At 35.0% G+C, this 25,927-nt stretch overlaps 1 protein-coding gene across 1 annotated transcript in view; it reads left to right on the top strand.

Moving 5' to 3' along the window:
• The window catches only part of DPY19L2 (dpy-19 like 2), a 101,037-nt gene that overhangs the window by 40,829 nt on the left and 34,281 nt on the right, over positions 1-25,927 (top strand). Inside the window, exons 10-13 of the mRNA XM_046020089.1 lie at positions 4,977-5,054; positions 5,851-5,937; positions 10,970-11,029; positions 18,261-18,341. Coding sequence (XP_045876045.1) covers positions 4,977-5,054; positions 5,851-5,937; positions 10,970-11,029; positions 18,261-18,341 — 306 coding nt within the window. The remainder of the gene's footprint in view (positions 1-4,976; positions 5,055-5,850; positions 5,938-10,969; positions 11,030-18,260; positions 18,342-25,927) is intronic.

The raw sequence follows: 25,927 nt of genomic DNA on the forward strand, positions 1-25,927 counted from the left end.
TGAGTTCTTTGTATATATTTTGGATATTAAGCTCTTATCAGATATATGTTCTGCAAATATTTTCTCTCATTCTGTACATTGCTTTTTTACTCTGTTGATTGTGTCCTTTGCTGTCCAGAAGCTTTTAAATTGGATCCAGTCTTATTTATCTGTGTATCTGATAAGGGATTAATATCATTAAGAAGGTAAGAGATAATGAGCGTTGGAGAGGATGTAATAGGAGGGGAGTGAACCCTTCTGCTTTGTTGGTGTGAATTTAAATTGGCCAGCCACTATGGAAAAGACTATGGGAAGTTCCTTATAAAATTAAAGATAGAACTATCATATGATCCAGCAATTCTATTTTTAGGTATATATCCAAAAGCAATGAGAACAGAATATCAAAGAAATATTTAAACTTCCATGTTTATTGCAGCATTGCTCACACTAGCCAAGGTGTGGAAACAATTAAGTGTCAACAAATAAATGCATAAAGAAGATGGGACATATATATCTCACATACATATAAACACAATGGAATATTCTGCTATAAGAGAGAAGGAAATCATGCCAGGTTTGACAACATAGATGGACGTTGAGGGCTTTGTTCTAAGTGAAATAAGTCAGGCAGAAAAAGATAAATACTGTATCATATCACTTATATGTGGAAACTAAAAAAGCCAAACTAGCAGAAACAGACTTGAATGATGGTTACCAGGGTGTGGGGGTGGAGGTTGGGAAATAGGGAGCTATTGGCCAAAGAGTACACTGTTAGGATTAGATGAATGGGGTCCCTGTGTAGCTCATTTGGTTAAGTGTCTTGATCTCAGGTCAGATCTTGATCTCAGGGTTGTGAGTCCAAGCCCTGCTTTGGGCTCCATGCTGGGTGTGGAGCTTAAAAAAGAAAGAAAAAAAAAGAAGATGAGTTTTAGGGATCTAATGCACAGTGAAGTGATTATAGTTAACAATATTTTTTTATGTACTTGAAAGTTGGTAGAAGAGTAGATCTTAAATGTTCTTACTGCTAAAATGAAATGAGAGTTTTGTGACATAATGGTTTCAGCTAACACTGCAGTGGTAATCACATTGTAATAGATGAGTGTATCCAATCAACATGTGTACACCTTCAACTTATATGTTGTTAGAAGTCAATTATATCTTAATAAATCTGGGGGGAAGTAATAGGAGAGTCTTTGGTAGAGACTCTAGTAAATAATTGTTTATTCATAATAAATTAATAATAAAAACGGTAATATTCCATTACCTTTTTGTTGGTGTGAATATTCCAGGTAATGGAATATTACCTGGAGCCACTTAAACCTACCTTGTCTATTTTGGGTGGTGGGATATTTAGGCTGAGAGAACAAGAAATGACAAAGGGTTTGAGAGTAAGATTTTAGCCCTAAACTTCCAAATTCTGGGTAGCTGATCTATAGAACTTGTAACAATTTATGCATTCTCTGACTCTGAGATTTGATGGTAGCTTCTTGCTGTGCTGAGCTTGTTTTATGAGGCACTTGATAATGTGTTCAAGAGAGGTTTGCCGAGCGGTTTGTCCTTGACTATTTTTCCCTACCACCAGCAAGTCAGTTCCTTTAGGGTGGAGATACCATTGGTATCATTAGTATCCATTGAAGGAATTTGAATTTATAGCACTGTTTCTTAAGAAAAAAACTATTTTAAACTCCAAGCAACTAAGGTATAAGCAAAGCCCCGGAAAACTATATTCAGGTAAATTGATTATTACTTGAAAGTATTAACATCTTCATCTGTTTAAAACAAACATATCCTTGGGATTCTTGGGTAAATTACTCATTGTTTTGTACTTACAAATTTTTTGAAACTGTACAGTGAACCCCTAACTTCATTACTACTGAATGTTAAAGTGCATGGGACTTTTCTCTCCAAAGGCCCAAACTAAAGAATTCCTGGGCCCAGTCATAACAATGACTGTGAATTCAGTCTTCTAAAATAAAAGAAATAGTAATACTGTAATTAGCAGTAGATCTCTGCAGCCTTCAATTAAATAAAATATAACCCAAATAAAATATTGGGTAGTTGGAATCATAGAGCATATTGTCTTTCCACCCTGGCTTCTTTCATTTAGCAATATGCATTTAAGGTTTCCCCATGTCTTTTCACGACTTTGGATAGCTCATTATTTTATACTGCTGAATAATATTTCATTGTACGGATATACCACAATTTGTTTACCCATTCACCTCTTAAAGGACATCATGGTTGCTTCTAGTCTTCGATGATTCTATAAACATTTGTTTGCAGGTTTTGCCATGCATGTAAGATTTTAACTCAAGTGGGTAAATACCCAGGAGTGTGATTGGTGGATTGTATTGTAAGGCTACGTTTAATTTTATAAGAAATTGCCAATTTTATCAGGTTTTTGGATTTCAACCATTGTAGTAGGTATGTAGAAGATTGTTCTTGTTGCTTTAATTTACAGTTGCCTAATGGAATATTACATTTACCAGCTTTACATGTGGTTATTTGCTATCTGTATATATTCTTTGGGTAAGGTATTTGTTCAGATCTTTTGCCCATTTTTTAAATTTTTAAATTTTATTTATTTTATTTTTTAAAGATTTTTATTTATTTATTTATTTGACAGACAGAGACCACAAGTAGGCAGAGAGGCAGGCAGAGAGAGAGGAAGGGAAGCAGACTCCCCGCCAAGCAGGGAGCCTGATGAGGGGCTTGATCCCAGGACCCTGGGACCACAACCGGAGCCAAGACAAAAGCAGAGGCCTCAACCCACTGAGCCACCCGGACGCCCCCTTTTGCCCATTTTTAAATTGGTCTATTTTCTGATTTCTGAGTTTTAAGGATTCTTGGTATATTTTGCATACCAGACCTTTATCAGATATGAGCTTTGCAAAGATTTTCTCAGTTTCTTCCTTGTCTTTTAATTTTCTTAATAGTGTCTTTTACAGAACTGAAGTTTTTAGTTTTAAGAATGTCCAATTTACTAATTTTTTTATGGGTCATGCTTCTGATTTTATATCTAAAAACTCATTATCAAATAAGGTCATCTAGGTTTTCTCCTTACGTTATCTTTTAGAAGTTTTATAGTTTGTGTTTAAAATTTAGGTCTAAGATCCATTTTGAGTTAATTATTTTTGGAAAGGTGTAAGGTCTAGGTCTAGGTTCATCTTTTGTGGTTGGATGTCCAAGTCTTCCAGCCCATTTCTTGGAAAGACTATCATTTCTCCATTTAATTACCTTTGCTCCTTTGTCAAAAATTTAGTTGCTTGTAATTGTGTGGATCTGTTTCTGGGCTTTCTGTTTTTGCACATTGTTTAATTTGTCTATTATTTTTCCAATACTGTGTTGTCTTGATTACTGCAGTTTTGGGGAAGTCTTAAAGTCAGCTAGTATCCAGCTTTTTTAGAGTTTTCTTTTTGTCTTTGGTTTTGAGCAGTTTTTACCATGATATGCCTAAGTGTGGTCAAGTTTTTGTTTGTTTTTTAATTTATCCCTTGTTGAGGATTTGTAATATTTTATGAATTAATGTTTGATTTCTTCTACAAATGTTGGGAACTTCTCAGATATAATCTCTTTAAATACAGCTTTTATTTCATTCCTTCATCCCTTCCTGAGATATACAGTAAAATGTATTAGATCTTTACACTATATGCTCTGTATCTATTATGTTATTTCATATATTTTTCATTTCTATCATTTTATACTTTTTTCTAAATATTTTCTTCTGCCTTCCAATTTATCAGTTCTTTGTTTTATTCTGTTTAATTTGTTTTTAAATCCATCTCTGACTTCTTAATAGTGATTATTGGAATATTTAGTTACACATTTCACTTTCTATTATGGCTTCCAATATTCTCCTGGAATTTTCAATATTATCTGTTTTTTCTTTGCACATATCAAAGGGATAGTCTATGTCTGATGATGCCAGACATGTTTCTGAGTAGTTTTCAAGAAAAGAGCTGTTTTTGCATTTTAAAGTATTGTTTAAAAAAATAGAAGAAGAATATACAACAAAGACTGTATGTGGCCCACAGAGTATAACACATTTACTGTATGACTTTTTACATAAAATATCTACGGACCCATGAAGTAGATTCTTTATGGATCTGTTTCTGTTGTCATAGTGATGATGTCTTATCTCCTCTATCTGGTTAGTTTTGATGTGGTATTGGATATTGTACATGAACAATCACAGAGTTTATTTGGGACTATGTTGATATTAACTTCTTCCAGAGAAGATTGAAAGTTGCTTCTGGTAGGCAAATAAAGGCACTAGCAATCTTGAATCACCACATGCAGTGAGAGAATGAGATAATTCAGAGGTGGGCTTTAGTCTGTCTGAGGGCTGCTTAATGTCTGGTTCTCCCTGTCTCATACAGCAGCCCAAACCAAAGCTTGGTACTTAGCTGAGATCACATTCTTGGTGTGTCCTGAGTAGAGTCCATTCACATCTCTCAACTGCCTCTGTTAGACTCTGCTTCTGTGGGAATTGGCATATGCTTCTGGGATAAAAGCAACTTAAAATATCATGCTCATCACTGGGGGTGCCTGAGTGGCTCAGTGGATTAAAGCCTCTGCCTTCAGCTCAGGTCATGATACCAGGGTCCTGGGATTGAGCCCCGCATCGGGCTCTCTGCTCCACAGGGAGCCTGCTTCCCCCTCTCTCTCTGTCTGCCTCTCTGCCTACTTGTGATCTCTGTCTGTCAAATAAATAAATAAAAATCTTTAAAAAAAAATCATGCTCATCACTGTATATTTTCATCTCTTCTCTGGTTTTAACTTCCTAATTTTTTTTGCTTTGTTAGTAATCTGTGGATTTCATATAGGTTTTGAAATATTTTTTCCCTAGCTTTTCTAGTTCTTAATGATAAGGTTGGTTCAGAGTATTTTGACTGTCATTATTGGAAATAAATGCAACTCTTATATTTACTTATGAACAGTGAAGTGTTTGTTTTTTACTTTTTTTCATATTTGCTTTTTTAATATTTTTATTTCAGATAGCTTCATTATTTCCCATGTATGTTGTGGGGTACATTGAACCAAACAAATTTCAGAAGATCATTTATATGAACATGGTAACATTTTTAATATTCAAATGTCAAATATTAAAATAAGATCTCAGGATTTGTAAAACATTACTGACTATTTTATGGGGTACCTCTTTGCAAGTAGTATTTAATTAATATATATGGTATTGACATTATCCAGAAGGATAGATTAAATTATTATGTATCTATACCTATAATATTCAGATCTATAACATTCTGATTTTTTAACATATGATTTTTAAAAACATTCAGATGTTTTATGTTCTGGTGAAACTTTTAAAAATGTTAATGTTTTATTTATTCACTACTTTTGAAATTGCTTTTTCTCTCCAAGACCTGAGACTTTTGGCAATTTGCATTAATATGACACTGTAAATTTTGTTTTTGCATTTTTTAAAATCTCGGTTTCTAAACACATACATATATTTTAGATAAGAAAATAAAACAAAGCTTTGTTAGTGATGGAAATCCTCAAGTAGCCCAACAAAAATAATATCAGAAAATTAATACTTATGACTAAGTCTTTCTTATTATATCATTCCATTATTGAATTAATAGAAGCACTAATGCTTTTTTTCTGTTTTCTTTGTATCAAGTATCAAAGAAATAAGATTAAATCTGTATATAATTTATGGTGTTGAAAAACTTAGAACCTATCCATGTATTGGAATTCTATTATAATTTGGCTGGGATCTATCTGTTTGTTAATCTTGTTTATGCATATGAAGTTTGTATTAGAAATGACTATGCCTATAGACAAAATATGCATAATGCTATATATCTAATAACAATAAAACAGACATTTCCTTTCTTCAATTGGCAGGTTTCAGTTCTCCTTTGTTTTGTATTGATGTTTGGAAATCCAATGTATTTATCTTCTTATTATTCTTCATCTTTGTTAATGACATTGGTAAGTGTTTGCTAAGCTCATGAGGATTTTTTTTTTTAACTGTCATATAGAAGGTTTACTCATGTAATATAAGTTTAGGAGAATAAATAGTACCCTTCCCTGATTATTATTTACTCACATGAAAAATTTTTCCCAAATAATGCTTTTTCTATCTTTCATTCTTGAAAAATGCATACAATATGAAGTTTATCTCTTTAAAGTAATGTCCAGGTAATCAATAAAATCATGAATGAAAGAGGAGAGATCACAACTAACACCAAAGAAATACAGACAATTATAAGAACATACTATGAGCAACTTTACGCCAACAAATTGGACAATCTGGAAGAAATGGATGCATTCCTAGAGACATATAAACTACCACAACTGAACCAGGAAGAAATAGAAAACCTGAACAGGCCCATAACCAGTAAGGAGATTGAAACAGTCATCAAAAATCTCCAAACAAACAAAAGCCCAGGGCCAGACGGCTTCCCAGGGGAATTCTACCAAACATTTAAAGAAGAACTCATTCCTATTCTCCTGAAACTGTTCCAAAAAATAGAAATGGAAGGAAAACTTCCAAACTCATTTTATGAGGCCAGCATCACCTTGATCCCCAAACCAGACAAGGATCCCACCAAAAAAGAGAACTACAGACCAATATCCTTGATGAACACAGACGCAAAAATTCTCGCCAAAATACTAGCCAATAGGATTCAACAGTACATTAAAAGGATTATTCACCACGATCAAGTGGGATTTATTCCAGGGCTGCAGGGTTGGTTCAACATCCACAAATCAATCAATGTGATAGAACACATTAATAAAAGAAAGAACAAGAACCATATGATACTCTCCATAGATGCTGAAAAAGCATTTGACAAAGTACAGCATCCCTTCCTGATCAAAACTCTTCAAAGTGTAGGGATAGAGGGCACATACCTCAATATTATCAAAGCCATCTATGAAAAACCTACCGCAAATATCATTCTCAATGGAGAAAAACTGAAAGCTTTTCCGTTAAGGTCAGGAACACGGCAGGGATGTCCATTATCACCACTGCTATTCAACATAGTACTAGAAGTCCTAGCCTCAGCAATCAGACAACAAAAAGAAATTAAAGGCATCCAAATTTTTTTAAATCTTAAGGTAAAAAGATTTACTTTAAAACTATGCCATAATTTATAATAAAAATTAGTTATTTCCTTCTACATCACTTCAGTACACTAAATAGTTACTGCAATGACGTTTACCATTTCCCAAAACATTTTTGGAACTCCTCTGAAATGCTTTCACGGACTATGGCACATCCTTTTGATTATCTTCTTTGGCGGCAAATCTTCATCTTTCAAGGGTGGATTTAATTTTGGAAATGACAAAAGTCTTGTGAACAAGGTAGGCGATTAGATCTTGGGTAATCTAGATCTTGGTCAGAATATGGTGCGACAGTAATTAGACTGATTTTCTTGACCATAACTAAATTATCTCTGAAGGCAGTTTGGAAAAAGGAGTTTCAAACTGTTTTGAGCAATGGCAATGTGATTAGAATAATATATATATAGTCTAACAATATTTTATATATACTCTATAAAGTAACTCATGTGGCTTACTTCCATGGGATAACACTCATTTGAATATGTATTTGGAATGGTGGTTCAGTAAAATTGTTTCATTGCTTTATAGTCACACTTCTAATATTCATGAAACAGAACATGGAGTGTTTTCCTCCACTGGAATGTTTCTGAGATATTCTCTTTCCACAGTGATCAGAAATGATACGAACCACAGTAATATCAAAATATGGCACTTTTTCATGTATGGTGCATTGACTGACTCTTGAGATTGTCCCTATATTTTAACATTTTTCTCCCCATGCCTGTTTTTTTTTTTTTTTGGCCTCATACCAAGTAATCCCTCCTTTTTCTTTTTCCTCAAAAACATTTTCAACATTTTATCAAGCTTTGTTATCCTTGCAAAGTAGAGAACTTGGAATCATCTACCTCTTTTTATGAAAACACTTTATTTTGAAATATAGCACACATCTAGAAAACTACATGAAACAAAAGATTTGTATATTTAGTACTATTACTAATAACTACTGATAAATCAACTTATTTGACAAACGTGCCATCAAGCTATATGAAATAAGAGAGAAAGACAAATACTGTCTTTCCATTTGCATCTTTAGTTTCTTTCAGCAATATTTTTAGTTCAGTGTATTAAGTCTTTCACACCTTTAGCTAAGTTTATTCTTAATATTTTATTCTTTTTCAAGCTATTGTAAGTGGGAATGTTTTCTTAATTTCCTTTTCACAGTGTTGTTAGTATGTAGAAATGCAACATATTTTTGTATGTTGATTTTGTATCCTGCTACTTTTTAAAAATTAATTCTGTGTGTGTATGATAGTGTTTTCTTCATAGAAGATCACATCATCTGCAGAGAGAGAGAATTTTACATCTTCCTTTACAATTTTTATGCCTTTTATATCTTTTTCTTGCTTTATTGCTGTAGCTATGGCTTCCGGTACTATATTGAATAGAAATCATTAAAGTGGGCATCCTTGCCTTTTTCCTCATCTTAGAGTAAAAGCTTACAGTTTTTCACCATTTAGTATGATATTAGCTGTGGGATTTTCAAATATGACTCTTGTTATGTTAAGGTAATTACCCTCTATTCCTAGTTTGTTGAGAGTTTTTATTGTGATAGGATGTTGAATTTCATCAAATGTTTTCCTGCATCTATTGAGATGATCTTGTGATTTTAATCCCTCATTCTGGTATTGTAGCATGTTAGGTTAATTGATTTGCATATGTTGAACCATCCTACTTGCAAGATAAATCTCAATTATGCTGTATGATCCTTTAGATGTGTGCTGTTAAATCTGGTTTGCTTGTATTTTGTTAAGAATTTTTGCATTTATATTCACCAGGGATATTAGTCTGTAGAGTTAATTTTCTTCTAGTGTCCTTGTCTGGTTTTGGTATCAGGGTCATGCTGGCCTCATGAAACATGTTTGGAAATGTTCTCTCCTTCTAAGTTTTTTGGAACAGTTCAAGAAGGGTTGACACTAATTTTTCCTTAAATGTTTGGTGGAGTTCACAAGCAAAGCCATCTGGTCCTGGTCTTCTCTTTGTTGGGAGTTTTTTGTTTTTGTTTTTGTTTTTATTCAATCCCCTTACTAGTTATAGGTGCTCAGAGTTTCTTTATGATTCTGTCTTGGTAGATTGTATACTTCTAGGAATGTATCCCTTCTTTGTAATCCAATTTGTTAGCATCTAGTAGTCTTTTATAATCTATTTTGTTTGGGTTTAGTTATTTCAGATGGGAGAGTATGTGTAAATTCTTATTGTATCAACTTGATCAGAAGCAGAAATTCCATCTTGATTGATTTTAGTAATTTATTTTGGGGGTAAAATATTACATTTATAAGAATAAGAAATATACAAAAAGCTATATTCAGAAAATGTCGCTCTCTCCCATTTTTTCTTACCCCGTTCTCTCCACCTTTCTTTTCACCTTGGTTGTGATATCTCATTGGTTTTCTGGTTTGCCCATTTAATTTGCCCAGTTGTTTTTTTTTCTTTTTTTGCACTAATAAATATTACATATTTTTAAAATTATATCTCCTCTTATTTACATGAAAAGTAGCATACTATATTCTGCACTTTGGTTTATCAGTCTGTTGTAGATATCATGTAACAATCTATCCTGGATATCATTCTATATAATTTTGCAGAGCTCTTCTTCATTCCTTTCATAGTTTCATAGTACTGCACTGTGGATGTTCCATAGATAATTCAACTACTGTTCGATGTTTGGGCATCTAGGTTGTGCCTACATTTTGTATTTACAGTGTTACAGTGTATAATCTGGTACATTTATATTTTCCTGTTGTTGGAAGTTCAGGAATCCTGGCTCACCTTGAACTAACTAGATGATGCAAAATTCCACTCAAAAATCTATGTAATACACAGGCCAAAGATTTCAGTTTCTTATAGGAAGCTTTTTTTTTTCATCCCAAACTTGAGAATAAACAACTACTATCTTACCTTGTAGCAATGGTAGGAGGAGTAAAAATATTATAGACTGGATAACTTACACAGAAATTTATTTTTCACAGTTCTAGGGTCTGGGAAGTCCATGATCAGAGTGTCAGTCCATTTTGGTTCTTGGTGAGGGCCCTTTTCTTGATTTGCAGACAGATACTGTCACCATATCCTTACATAGTGGAGAGACATCTCTCCCATATTTCTTCTTATAATAGCACTAGTCCCCTTCATGAGGGCTCCACCCCCATGGTCTAATTACCTCCCAAAGGTTTCACCTTCCCATATGTCACATTGAGAAGTAGAGTTTCAACACATATGTTTGGTATAGAACATAAACATTTAGTTGATAGCACCTCAGATGGACTGAGGGTATAGTTTTGGAGGCCCCCAGCTTATGCTTATCTCAAGTCCACATTCTTACCTTCCATAGTCCCAAGCCCTTTTTTACTTTTGGTGCAAGTCCATAGTGAAAACTTTATTCTGCTCTCCTCCTTTAAGACTACCCTATATTCTCTCCTAATTGTTTCAGTTTTTTAAAGTCATCTGCTTTTCTCTGGCACCTGGAAATTTCATTTTCTTTCTTACATGTTCACTTGGGCATATTTTAAACATTTTAAAATATTTTATTTAGGAATTCAGAGATGAAGGGTTTTTATGTTAACTTAGACCACTAATTTTGCTGGGTGATGTACATATACCCTTGCATGGACACACCTCCCACGTACCATCTATACCCTGAGAGGGTTGGCTTGCCCAGGACATCTCAAGTAACTCAGTGAGGAATTAACTTGACCCTAAAAGCAACTTTTTGTCACACAAAGCATTTAGCTCTCACTACAAGGAAATTTTCCAGGTCCAAATTTTGAAAAATCAACAATTAAGAAGGAAAATGGGTGGTGATAGCCAAGATGGAAGTGGGTCACTGTGTTCTTTTTGAAATGTATCATTCATATAAAATGTCAATTTTATTTAATTGTTTTTTATATCATGTGCATTTTAGGTGATAATTCTAAAGAGAAATAAAATTCAAAGATTGGGAGTGTCTGAACTCAACTTTTGGGTAAGAGTCAATACTTGCAACCATTTCTTCAAACTCTGTATTTCTATAGACTGAATATAGACAATATACCTTAAAAATTAGATGACTTATGGTCAATACCTACTCTCATAGGGAGAGAAATAGCTCATAGCAACATCTACAAGTCATTATCAAGAAATGAGTTCATTTATTTCAGTACTATGCTCATACCTCTCTTTACTTTTCATCTTGCTATACCCTTACTGCCTTGCTTTCTAAATTTTGAGTTTCTCTCTTTAGATTTACTAACCTTCTCTTCAAAATAACTCAGTCTGTAATCCTGAACCCACTTTCCCTTTTCTTTTTCCTTTGCATCTGTCATCTGTCTGTTCTTCTGTTTCCTACTTTAGACTATTATTTTTGTCCCTATACCATTTTCCCTATAGTCTCCCAGCCCCTTCTTATTTCAACTCAGCTATTATCTAATCTCTTTGACTTCTTCCCAAATATGCAAATGGATAGCCCATGTTACCTCTATATTTGTGTGTCTTGTTCCCAAATAAAATAAGTATATTATCAGGTAGGCATTGCAATTACTAATTCTTGTAATATTGGACAGATGACATTCCTTTTTTTCTCTTGGTCTTTAATGTAGATGTATATCTATTAAAAAATAAAACCTATATTAAAGATTTATGTGATTACATATGATATATTAATAAGGTAAAACTGGAGAAGTTATGGTAAGATCAGGTAGATTCCTAATCAGAATGCAAAAGAACAAAATGGACAGTTGCCAGTTACTGCTGGAGGCTTTCTCCCATCCCTAATGAGGAAAATGTAGGGATATTTGTGCGGTTAAATTATTAGATTTTTTTTTACATCAGAAAAATTAATGATTTTAAAAGATTAAACCAGGAAATCAATGGAACATTCAAAGATCTCATGTAATAACTGAACTCAAAAGAAAATAAAAATTTCCATTACAAACTATTGAAAAATGACAAAAAATAGAAGAGTGTACAAAGACATTTAGGGAATTGTGTCAAAGCTGTACTAAGAAGAAAATTTATTGTCTAAAAGTATTTACAGTTTAGACTGGAGAGAGTAAAAAAATTATGCTTTCAACTCAAGAATTTCATAGGAACAAAAATCTAAGGAGAAAAAAGTTGAGATATAATTAATGTTCAGCTTACCTTTATATTTTTAAGTTGACGTAATTGATATTGTCAGTCTTTTGCAAAAGGAAGAAACAAGGGGCACCTAAGTGGCTCAGTGGGTTGAGCCTCCACCTTTGGCTTGGGTCATGGTCCCAGGGTCCTGGGATCGAGCCCCGCATCAGGCTCTCTGCTCAGCAGGGAGCCTTCTTCCCCCTCTCTCTATCTGCCTGCATCTCTGTCTACTTGTGATACCTCTCTCTGTCAAATAAATAAATAAACTCTTTTTTTAAATTAATTTATTTATTTTCAGCGTAACAGTACTCATTGTTTTTGCACCACACCCAGTGCTCCATGCAATACGTGCCCTCTCTATTACCCTCCACCTGGTTCCCCCACCTCCCACCCCCCACCCCTTCAAAACCCTCAGGTTGTTTTTCAGAGTCCATAGTCTCTCATGGTTCATCTTCCCTTCCAATTTCCCACAACTCCCTTCTCCTCTCCATCTCCCCATGTCCTCCATGTTTTTTGTTATGCTCCACAAATAAGTGAAACCATATGATACTTGACTCTCTCTGCTTGACTTATTTCATTCAGCATAATCTCTTCCAGTCCTGTCCATGTTGCTACAAAAGTTGGGTATTCATCCTTTCTGATGGAGGCATAGTACTGCATCGTGTATATGGACCACATCTTCCTTATCCATTCGTCCATTGAAGGGCATCTTGGTTCTTTCCACAGTTTGGCGACCGTGGCCATTGTTGCTATAAACATTGGGGTACAGATGGCTCTTCTTTTCACTACATCTGTATCTTTGGGGTAAATACCCAGCAGTGCAATTGCAGGGTCATAGGGAAGCTCTATTTTTAATTTCTTGAGGAATCTCCACACTGTTCTCCAGAGTGGCTGCACCAACTTGCATTCCCACCAACAGTGTAAGAGGGTTCCCCTTTTCTCCACAACTTCTCCAACACACGTTGTTTCCTGTCTTGCTAATTTTGGCCATTCTAACTGGTGTAAGGTTATATCTCAATGAGGTTTTAATTTGAATCTCCCTGATGGTTAGTGATGATGAACATTTTTTCATGTGTCTGATAGCCATTTGTATGTCCTCATTGGAGAAGTGTCTGTTCATATCTTCTGCCCATTTTTTGATCTGATTATGTTTTGTGTGTGTTGAGTTTGAGGAGTTCTTTATAGATCCTGGATATCAACCTTTTGTCTGTACTGTCATTTGCAAATCTTCTCCCATTCCGTGGGTTGCCTTTTTGTTTTGTTGACTGTTTCCTTTGCTGTGCAGAAGCTTTTGATCTTGATGAAGTCCCAAAAGTTCATTTTCGCTTTTGTTTCCTTGGCCTTTGGAGACGTATCTTGAAAGAAGTTGCTGTGGCTGATATCGAAGAGGTTACTGCCTATGTTCTCCTCTAGGATTCTGATGGATTCCTGTCTCATGTTGAGGTCTTTTATCCATTTCGAGTTTATCTTTGTGTACGGTGTAAGAGAATGGTCGAGTTTCATTCTTCTACATATAGCTGTCCCGTTTTCCCAGCACCATTTATTGAAGAGACTGTCCTTTTTCCATTGTATATTTTTTCCTGTTTTGTCAAAGATTATTTGACCGTAGAGTTGAGAGTCCATATCTGGGCTCTCCACTCTGTTCCACTGGTCTATGTGTCTGTTTTTATGCCAATACCACGCTGTCTTGGTGATCACAGCTTTGTAGTAAAGCTTGAAATCAGGTAATGTGATGCCGCCAGTTTTGGTTCTGTTTTTCAACATTTCCTTAGCCATTCGGGGTCTCTTCTGATTCCATACAAATTTTAGGGTTATTTGCTCCAGCTCTTTGAAAAATACCAGTGGAAAAAAAAATAAATACCGGTGGAATTTTGATCGGAATGACATTAAAAGTATAGATTGCTCTAGGCAGTATAGACATTTTAACAATGTTTATTCTTCTGATCCAAGAGCATGGAACTGTCTTCCATCTTTTTGTGTCTTCTTCAATTTCTTTCATGAGTGATCTGTAGTTCCTCGAGTACAGATCCTTTACTTCTTTGGTTAGGTTTATTCTCAGGTATCTTATGGTTCTTGGTGCTATAGTAAATGGAATCGATTCTCTAATTTGCCTTTCTGTATTTTCATTGTTAGTGTATAAGAAAGCCACTGATTTCTGTACATTGACTTTGTATCCTGCCACGTTACTGAATTGCTGTATGAGTTCTAGTAGTTTGGGGGTGGAGTCTTTTGGGTTTTCCATATAAAGAATCATGTCATCTGCGAAGAGAGAGTTTGACTTCTTCATTGCCAATTTGGATATATTTTATTTCTCTTTGTTGTCTGATAGCCGTTGCTAGAACTTCTAATACTATGTTGACCAAGAGTGGTGAAAGTGGGCATTCTTGTTGTGTTCCTGATCTCAACGGGAAGGCTGCAAGCTATTTCCCATTGAGGATGATATTTGCTGTGGGTCTTTCATAGATAGATTTTATGAAGTTCAAGAATGTTCCCTCTATCCCTATACTTTGAAGCGTTTTAATCAGGAATGGAAGCTGGATTTTGTCAAATGCTTTTTCTGCATCAATTGAGAGGACCATGTGGTTCTTCTCTCTTCTATTATTGATTTGTTCTATCACATTGATTGATTTGCAAATGTTGAACCGTCCTTGCAAACCCAGGGATGAATTCCACCTGGTCATGGTGGATAATCTTTTTAATGTGCTGCTGGATCCTGTTTGCTAGGATCTTGTTGAGAATTTTAGCATCCATATTCATCAGTGATATTGGTCTGAAATTCTCCTTTTTGGTAGGGTCTTTGCCTGGTTTGGGGATCAGGGTAATGCTGGCTTCATAAAAAGAGTCTGGAAGTTTTCCTTCTGCCTCTGTGTCTACTTGTGATCCCTCTCTTTGTCAAATAAATAATTTTAATAATTTTTTTTTTTAAAAAAAGAAACAAATCATGTTAGTCACCTAGATAGTACAAAGGATATTGTGGCTTTTTATGCCTTTTTTTTCATAAAAGACAGAAAAGCAGAGAAGTTTTGTGAACTTTTTTTTGCAACATCCTCCTCAAATCTCTTTTAGCCATAAGTAATTCTTTCATGCCTGTGGAATAAAAATTATATTTCATATCTTACTCTGTATGGTATTTAGAAACCAAAGATCTGAGTACTGAGTATCCTCATTGCTACCGCTCTGTCCTTGCTCATAGACAGATAGACAGATAGATGCATATACACACATACATCTAAATATTCATATCATTGAAATTCCACAAGAAGAGGTAAAAGAGAGTGGGGCTCTCTTTTATTTTGAATAAGTAAATTTTGAATAAGTAAAGGCTGAAGACTTTCCAAATTTGGTAAAAGACATAAATCTACAGAGTCAAAGAAACTCAGTGAATCACAAGTAGGATAAACCCAACAAAATCCATGCAAAGGCCCATCATAATTAAATTTCTGAAAATTAAAGACAAATCTTAAAATTAGGCGGAGAGAAACAATGTGTTACCTATCAGGCAAAACAGATTGGATTACGGTAACCTTCTCATCTGAAACTATGGAGCCAGAAGGAGATGGCATAATGTTTGTCAAATGCTGAAAGGATTGTCATCCCCAAATTACACATCCAGTGAAAGTGTCTTTTAGGAGTGTAGGGGCAATAAAAGACATTCTCAGATGAAAGAAAACTAAGAGAATTTGTTCTGTTACAACTTTATGTATTATTTGCCCATGACCTATCTTATGTTAAAAAAGTATATTTAAATCTTTAGGTATTAGTGTGTTTCTATTTCTCCTTGTATGTCTAGTAACTTCTGCTTTATAAAGACTGTTTTGCAGTGGATAAATGTTCATACACATTTTCTTCATGAAGTGTCTTTTAATGTCAAAATATGTTTTATATCTAATGCTTGTTGGTGTGAACTTTAGTGATGACAGGATTATGAACTATGATTCCTTATTTGCTTTGGTCATTCTTGTCTTTGTCACCTCTTTTAATCTGTTTTTGTACCTCTTTGTACAGCACAGGAAGGGTCTTTCTTTGTGAGAATTTAAAGATTTTTATTAATGTCATAAATGTTATATATATATATTTTTATTGTATTTACTATTTCTTTCCATATTTCATTACATGGTAACTTTCTATATTCAGGAATATTATTTCCTCAATTATTGCATGCTTGAAACTAGTTTTCTATAATCCTTATACCTGAATGATAGTTGTGTTATATATAAAGTTCCTGGTTTCCACTTTCTTGAGTGTCTTGAAAATGCTTCTACACCGTTGATATGATTTTATGTTTCTTTTAACATATATGATGCAAACCAAATTCTCTTGCCCTTCTAAGTTGTGTGGACTTTGTGACTAGAAGTGTTAAGGAATTTTTATTCATTTTTAAGTTTTACTAGGCAATATCTTGAGGTAGTTTACCGTACTGATCAATATCCTCAGTACATGGTGGGTCCTTTCCAAATGTAAATTCAGGTCTCTTATGTCTAAGAAGTTTTCTTGGATTGTAGTTTTTCTTTTTCAGGTACTCTAATTGTAAATACATTGCCTGTCCTCTGTTTCTGCCACTTTCTTGATTCTTTTACTACCTTCTTTAATCTCATTTTTATTCCCCTGGGGTTTCTGTCCTTAGTGCTCTTTTTGAATTTTTATTTGAATCTCTTCTCCTTTATTACCTTGAGATTGTCTTCATTTTTCAATGGTTTTCTCCTCTTCTTCCATTTATTTTCTATATTTAGTTAAGTATTCTCAATTTGGGGGGGGTTGTCCATTTCTGTCCTTAGTTTTCAAATTTTTTGTTCTTTTTTTTTTTTTACCTCTCTGAATGCTTATTTGAGCTTATGTAATTCAACATTTAATTCTGCATTGTATTGTAGATTTTTTCTGCTTTGTGAGATTTAAATTTATTGGAGCAAAGATCATAAGCTGATATGCTTGACTCATTTTTTTTAACTTCTTATAGAAGCTATATTATAGCTATTATAGACCTCTTTCACCTTATTATTTTGTGGTTGGAGCAGATGTTTTCTAATCTAGGGGCAGCCTTTTTTGTTAATGTAACAAAATGTGGTTTTATCAATTAACAATAACTTCCTTCGTTCATCTTTTAGTGACAGTAGTGATTGTCTTTTGTTTGATCCCCATTTATTTTTCTGGATACTTAATTCTCCCTTCTTGCTTATTTCCTTTTCCACACATTATCCTAGAGGGTTTCTCTCTTTTTCCCCTTCCTCTCTTTGCAGAAGTAATGCCTTTCTGGGATCAGTATTTTTATACTGAACACTTGAAATCCCTGCTATATAGCCCATTCTCCAGTCTTCTCACACATAAGGTGGACTTTCTTTTTCTAAAGTTATTTCAGCTCAGTTTGGGACCCCTCATTTCCCTCTTTCCTCTTCCATATGGTTTTGAGAGCCCTCATTCTCTACAAAGGCTTAGATCGGGACTTGAGTTTCAACTTTGCTATATATGGTGTTTCTATTTACAGGTAATTTGAAGTTGTACTGTTACCTGTTTTTAATATTTGTGGTTGCATTATTCTACTTGTTGGATAAGTATGGAAATATTAGGATTTAGGCCACTATAATTTTCCTCAGCTTATCTAGGAGTCCATACTTGTGCTCTTTCTAATCAAGGTTAACCAAAAAACAAATAAAAAATAAACAGAACCCCATGTAAGTTTTAGTTTCTATTTCTCTCTTTAAAATAAAAGCTTGTTTTCAAAATTTCTTTTATTGAAGAGGGAATATATTTCCAAAAGACTGATAGAAGAATTTTTTATAATTTAATCCTATTTTTTGAAAAAAGAACTTTCAGCTAGGAAATAATATTTGGAAACATGCATATAGCTCCTTTTTTCACAGAAATTGAAAAGAAACAACTTTAAAAATATTCCTTTAGAATTTGTAGAACTCTAGGGTTGTTACGTATTTTATAACAGTGTCATCTCTTCTAGTTCTTTGCCTTTATAAACAGAATTTTCTATCTTTTTTAAGACCTCATCATTAATATTCTTTACATGATTAAAATTTTACTGTAACATTTGTTGATATAATTAAATATTTTAACTGGGTCATTTTTAATTTTTGTATTATAATTTTATTTTCTAGCTGATTCAAGGTTGTGCTTGGTTCTGTGGAACAATTATTTTGAAATTTCTGACATCTAAAATCTTAGGTGTTTCAGATCATGTAAGTACTTTCTAGTTAAAGCATAAAAATTCCTGCAAATATGTAGATAGATGAAAACTTTGAAACCATTTATTTTTACCTATTTTATAGAGATTAAGTGCCTTCCTCAAAGACCTAGGGGTATTTATTGGCTGAGTCAGTAATAAAACCATGCAGTTCAATGATCTTTTCAACCCACTAAGAAAAAACTATCAATAAATGCTGACTTAGCTATCCAGGAAAAATATTAATAATATCTTAAGTAGTTATGTGTTTGTATTTCAGTTAAAATACAAATAGGTGCATCTGGCTGGCTCACTCATTAGTGTGTGCAACTCTTGTTGGGAAGGTGGGTTCAAGGCCCATGTTGGGTGTGTAAATTACTTTAAAATCTTTTAAAAAATCATTTGTTTAAAATAATAAGTTGTACACTTATTGGAAATGTTAACATATGAGAAGTCTGTACTCCGCTTTGAAATATAAAACTCACAATCTCAATGACGTTTTATATATGTATAATTACAGACTAAAATTAAGATGTGACTTGATATTTTTAAAGTTTTCTTGTAATATAAAAGGAAAATGGGAAATGTTAAAAGTTCTTTATCTTTTCAGCTTCTGAAAAATATATGGACTTATCCCTCATGTGTGGTGTGTGTTTTAAAGCCAATGTCTTACAGAATAGCCTTTGTCAAACCAAAGCCCCTACTTAGCTAATCAGTTCAGGTGAACAGAAAACAGTGCAGGAATTTACTTTTGATTCTTGACACTTACTGTTTGGATATGAGTGTACATGAGTGTATCATACAGTAACCTACTCTCGAATGCACTTCATGCAGTACTATCCAGTTAGGAACCTGTGTAATGCTGAAGTTTCTTCACCTTTAACCAGAGATTATGTTACCTACTCACTGAATGGTAAAGTGCTATCACTCTCCAAGAGAACTGAGTTTACATGCATGATGAGGTTAAATAAAATTTCAAAATGTAAGGATTTATTCATCATTTATTGCTATTTCTGCATGATGAGTCATTAGGATTATTTTTGTTGCTGCTGTTCTCTGGTATGTCTGACACATTTTCTTTTTTTCCTTCCCTTTCTGTTCCTAACTTTTCATTCTGTAGGGGCTGTACATTTTATGGTAAACTTTACTGAAGTTGCCTAAATATTTATTTATGTTGATTTGGTCTATGGTTTTCTTTTGTGCCTTGCTCCACATTGTCACCCAACTGATTACAAATCTTACACACACACTCACACCCCCACACAAATACACACACGTTCTTGGTACTCTCTATTTTTTTTTCTATAGTCTTTTTAAATTAACATATAATGTATAATGTATTATTAGCCCTAGGGGTACAGGTCTATGAATCATCATGCTTATACACTTCAGAGCACTCACCATAGCACATACCCTCCCAGTGTCCATAACCCAACCACTGTATCCATACTCCCCTCCTCACCAGCAACCCTCAGCTTGTTTTGTGAGATTAAGAGTCTCTTATGGTTTGTCTCCCTCCCAATCCCATCTTGTCTCATTTTTTCCCTCCCTATCCGCCAACCCCCCCCCACTTTGCCTCTCAAATTCCTCATATCAGGGAGATCAGCTGATAATTGTCTTTCTCTGATTGACTTATTTTGCTCAGAATAATACTTTCTAGGTCCATCCACGTCATTGCAAATGGCAAGATTTCATTTCTTTTGATGGCTGCATAGTATTCCATTTTATATATATATATATATATATATATATATATATATATATATATATATATCACTTCTTCTTTATCCATTCACCTATTGATGGACATCTAAGTTCTTTCCATAGTTTGGCTATTGTGGACATTGCTGCTATAAGCATTTGGGTGCACGTGCCCCTTTGGATCACTATATTTGTACCTTTAGGGTAAATACCCAGTATTACAATTGCTGAGTCATAGGGTAGCTCTATTTTCAACTTTTTGAGGAGCCGCCATGCTGTTTTCCACAGTGGCTGTACCAGCTTGCATTCCCACCAACAGTGTGGGAGGGTTCCCCTTTCTCCGCATTCTCTCCAGCACCTGTCAATGCCTGACTTATTAATTTTAGCCATTCTGACTGGTGTGACCTGGTATCTCATTGTGGTTTTGATTTGTATTTCCCTGATGCCAAGTGATGTGGAGCATTTTTCATGTGTCTGTTGGCCATCTGGATGTCTTCTTTGCAGAGATGTCTCTTCATGTTCTCTGCTCATTTCTGATTGGATTATTTGTTCTTTGGGTGTTGAGTTTGAAAAGCTCTTTATAGATTTTGGACACTAGCCCTTTATCTGATATGTCATTTGCAAATATCTTCTCCCATTCTGTCAGTTATCTTTTGGTATTGTTGACTGTCTCCTTTGCGGTGCAAAAGCTTTTGATCTTGATGAAGTCCCAATAGTTCATTTTTGCCCTTGCTTCCTTTGCCTTTGGCTATGTTTCTAGGAAGAAGTTGCTGCAGCTGAGGTCAAAGAGGTTGCTGCCTGTGTTCTCCTCAAGGATTTTGATGGATTCCTTTCTCACATTGAGGTCCTTCATCCATTTTGAGTCTATTTTTGTGTGTGGTGTAAGGAAATGATCCAGTTTCATTTTTCTGCATGTTGGCTGTCCAATTTTCCCAACACCATTTGTTGAAGAGGCTGTCTTTTTTCCATTGGACATTCTTTCCTGCTTTGTCAAAGATTAGTTAACCATAGAGTTGAAGGTCTATTTCTGGGTTCTCTATTCTGTTCCATTGTTTTATGTGTCTGTTTTTTGTGCCAGTCCAATACTGGCTTGATGATGACACCTTTGTAATAGAACTTGAAGTCTGGAATTGTGATGCCACCAACTTTGGCTTTCTTTTTCAACATTTCTCTGGCTATTCGAGGTCTTTTCTGGTTCCATATAAATTTTAGGATTATTTGTTCCATTTCTGAAAAAAGTGGATGGAATTTTGATAGGGATTGCATTAAAAGTGAGATTGCTTTAGGTAGCATAGACATTTTCACAATATTTGTTCTTCCAATCCATGAGCATGGAACATTTTTCCATTTCTTTGTGTCTTTCTCAACTTCTTCCATGAGTACTCTATAGTTTTCTGCATACAGATTCTTTGCCTCTTTGGTTAGGTTTATTCCTAGGTATCTTATGGTTTTGGGTACAGTTGTAAATGGAATCGACTCCTTAATTTCTCTTCATTCTGTCTTGTTGTTGGTGTATAGAAATGCAACTGATTTCTGCGCATTGATTTTTATATCCTGACACTTTACTGAATTCCTGTATGAGTTCTAGCAGATTTGGAGTGAAGTCTTTTGGGTTTTCCACATATAGTATCATATCATCTCCGAAGAGTGATAGTTTGACTTCTTTGTCGATTTGGATGCCTTTAATTTCTTTTTGTCTGACTGCAGAGGCTAGGACTTCTAGTACTGTGTTGAGTGGCAGTGGTGATAATGGACATCCCTGCCGTGTTCCTGACCTTAGTGGAAAAGCTCTCAGTTTTTCTCCATTGAGAATGAATTTCGCTGTGGGTTTTTCATAGATGGCTTTGATGATATTGAGAAATATACCCTTTATCCCTACCCTTTGAAGAGTTTTGATCAAGAAAGGATGTTGTGCTTTGTCAAATGCTTTTTCAGATTCTATTGAGAGTATCATATTAGTTCTCGTCCTTTTTTTTTTTTTTTAAAGATTTTATTTATTTATTTGGCAGAGAGAGAGATCACAAGCAGGCAGAGAGGCAGGCAGAGAGAGAGGAAGGGAAGCAGGCTCCCTGCCGAGCAGAGAGCCCGATGTGGGGCTCGATCCCAGGACCCTGGGATCATGACCCGAGCCGAACGCAGAGGCTTTAACCCACTGAGCCACCCAGACACCCCTCTTGTCCTTTCTTTTATTAATGTATTGTATCACATCGATTGACTTGTGGATGTTGAACCAACCTTGCAGTCCAGGAATAAATCCCACTTTGTCATGGTGGATAATCCTTTTAATGTAGTGTTGGATCCTATTAGCTAGTATTTTGGTGAGAATTTTCACATCTTAGTTCATCAAAGATATTGGTCTATAATTCTCTTTTTTGATGGAGTCTTTGGTTTTGAGATCAAGATAATGCTGGCCTCATAAAATGAGTTTGGAACTTTTCCTTTCATTTCTATTTTTTGGAACAGTTTCAAGAGAATAGGTATTAATTCTTCTTTAAATGTTTGGTAGAATTCCCCTGGGAAGCCATCTGTCCCTGGGCTCTTTTTTGTTGGGAGATTTTTGATGACCATTTCAATCTCCTTACTGATTATGGGTCTGTTCAGGTTTTCTATTTCTTCCTGGTTCAGTTTTGGTAGTTTATACGTCTCTAGGAATGTATCCATTTCTTCCAGATTGTCAAATTTGCCGGCGTATCGTAGCTCATAGTATGTTCTTATAATTGTTTGTATTTCGTTGGTGTTGGTTGTGATCTCTCCTCATTCATTCATGATTTTACCTATTTGGGTCCTTTCTCTTTTCTTTTTGATAACTCTGGCCAGGGTCTTATCAATCTTATTAATTCTTTCAAAGAACCAGCTCCGAGTTTCGTTGATTTGTTCCATTGGTTTTGTTGTTGTTGTTTGTTTGTTTTTTGGTTTCCATTTCATTGATTTCTGCTCTGATTTTTTTTTAATTTTTTTTTATATTTTATTTATATGACAGAGAGAAATCACAACTAGGCAGAGAGGCAGGCAGAGAGAGAGGAGGAAGCAGGCTCCCTGCGGAGCAGAGACCCCGATGCGGGGCTCGATCCCAGGACCCTGGGATCATGACCTGAGCCGAAGGCAGCGGCTTAACCCAATGAGCCACCCAGGCGCCCCTCTGCTCTGATTTTTATTATTTCTCTTCTCCTGCTGGGTTTAGTCTTTCTTTACTGTTCTTTCTCCAGGTCTTTTAGGTGTAGAGTTAGATTGTGTGTTTGAGACATTTCTTGTTTCTTGAGAAAGGCTTGTATCACTATATATTTTGCTCTCAGGACTGTCTTTGCTGTGTCCCACAGATTTTGAACTGTTACATTTTCATTATCATTTATTTCCATGAATTTTTTCAGTTCTTCTTTAATTTCATGATTGACCCATTCATTCTTTAGTAGGATGCTCTTTAGCCTCTATGTATTTGGGTTCTTTCCAACTTTCCTCTTGTTATTGAGTTCTAGCTTCAGAGCATTGTGGTCTGACAATATGCAGGGAATAATACCAGTCTTTTGGTACTGGTTGAGACCTGATTTGTGACCCAGGATGTGATCTGTTCTGGAGAATGTTCCATGTGCACTAGAGAAGAATGTGTATTCTGTTGCTTTGGGATGGAATGTTCTGAATATATCTTTGATGTCCATCTGGTCCAGTGTGTCATTTAAGATCTTTATTTCCTTGTTGATCTTTTGCTTGGATGATCTGTCCATTTCATTGAGGGGGGTGTTAAAGTCCCCTACTATTATTGTATTATTGTCAATGTGTTCTTTGATTTTGTTATTAATTGGTTTATATAGTTGGTTGCTCCCATGTTAGGGGCATAGATACTTAAAATTGTTATATCTTCTTGTTGGACAGACCTTTTGAGTATGATATAGTGTCCTTCCTCATCTCTTATCATAGTCTTCGGCTTCAAATCTAATTTATCTGATAAAAGGATTGACACCCCAACTTTCTTTTGATGTCCATTAGCATGGTAAATTGTTTTCCACAACCTCACTTTAAATCTGGAGGTGTGTTTGGGTCTACAATGAGTTTCTTATAGACCGGATATTTATGGGTTTTGTTTTTTTATCCATTCTGATACTCTGTGTCTTTTGATTGGGGCAGTTAGCCTATTTACATTCAGGGCAACTATTGAAAGATATGAAGTTAGTGCCATTGTATTGTCCCTAAGGTGACTGTAACTGTATATTGTCTCTGTTCCTTTCTGGTCTCCTACTTTCAGGCTCTCTCTTTGCTTAGAGGACCCCTTTCAATATTTCCTGTAGATCTGGTTTGGGGTTTACAAACTCTTTTAGTTTTTGTTTGTCCTGGAAGCTTTTTATCTCTCCTCTGATTTTCGATGATAACCTAGCTGGATATAGTATTCTCGGCTGTATGTTTTTCTCATTTAGTGCTTTGAATATATCATGCCAGTTCTTTCTGTCCTGCCAGGTCTCTGTGGATAAGTCTGCTGCCAGTCTAATATTTTTAACCTTATATGTTACAGACTTCTTGTCCCGAACTGCTTTCAGGATTTTCTCTTTGTCGCTAAGACTTATAAGTTTTACTATTAGATGACGGGGTGTGGACCTATTTTTATTGATTTTGAGGAGAGTTCTCTGTGTGTCCTGGATTTTGATGCTTGTTCCCTTTGCCATATTAGGGAAATGCTCTACAATAATTTCCTCCAATGTACCTTCTGCCCCCCTCTCTCTTTATTCTTCTTCTGGAATCCCAATTATTCTAATATTATTTCATCTTATGGCATCACTTATCTCTCGAATTCTGCCCTTGTGGCCTAGTAGTTGTTTGTTTCTCTTCTGCTGAGCTTCTTTATTGTCCGTCATTTGGTCTTCTGTATCACTAATTCTCTCCTCTGCCTCATTTATCCTGGCAGTAAGAGCCTCCATTTTTTATTGCACCTCACTGATAGCTTTTTTAATTTCAGCTTGGTTAGATTTTAGTTCTTTTATTTCTCCAAAAAGGGCTTTTATTTCTTCAGACAGGATTTCTCTAATATCTTCCATGCCTTTTTTGAGCCCAGCTAGCACCTTGAGAATCGTCATTCTGAACTCTAGATCTGATGTATTACCAATGTCCATATTGATTAGGTCCCTAGCCTTTGGTACTGCCTCTTGTTCTTTTTTTTGTGGTGAGTTTTTCCACCTTGTCATTTTATCTTTCCGAAAGTGGTCAATTTTTTGTTTCTAGAATTGCTGCTCTTCTTCTCTTCGATCTCTAGGTGTTTGAAATGGTTTGATAACTATCTAGCTGAACTCCTGCAAACTGATGTCATCTCAGTCTGCTATTCCTCCGCCATCTTGACTCCTCTCCGCTTGACCCACACTCTTGGTACTCTTAAGTGAATTCCTGTATGTGACAGTTGTGAGACTTGAAATGAATGTGGTTTAGTTAAATTATTATCAGTCATCAGGCCTAGTTCAAATTAGAAAAGTCTGAATTATCTTTGCTACTGGTAGTTAAGGAAAGCATAAAAAAATGAAAACCCAGACAATTGTTACATTTGATATAAAATAATTTTTGTTCCTGCAGAATAATTTGAATTAAGGTTTACATTCCAGATATTTTCTTTCTTTCTTTTTTTTTTTTTTGGCCTTCTGAGAATGCAGTAGAAAAATATTTGTCTCATTGACAGTGGGTAATAAATAATCAGTAGAAAGTAGGAGTTCTACATTGAGTTTGGTTGGAGATGTTTATTTCAAAGGCCTTGGAGATTAACTAACTAAATCAAAGTAGTGTGTGTAGTTGCAGTTCTTATGATGAATAGCTCTTATGTTTAATGGCTTGAATGTATGTCTGAAAAATTCAACAAGCACCAAAAATTGTAACCAGTGTTTGAGGCTTTGAGGAAATAACAACACATAAAAAATTTAATCTTGATTTGTG

The sequence above is a fragment of the Meles meles genome, chromosome 10, assembly GCF_922984935.1.
Source record: "Meles meles chromosome 10, mMelMel3.1 paternal haplotype, whole genome shotgun sequence".
Classification (NCBI taxonomy): Eukaryota; Metazoa; Chordata; class Mammalia; order Carnivora; family Mustelidae; genus Meles; species Meles meles.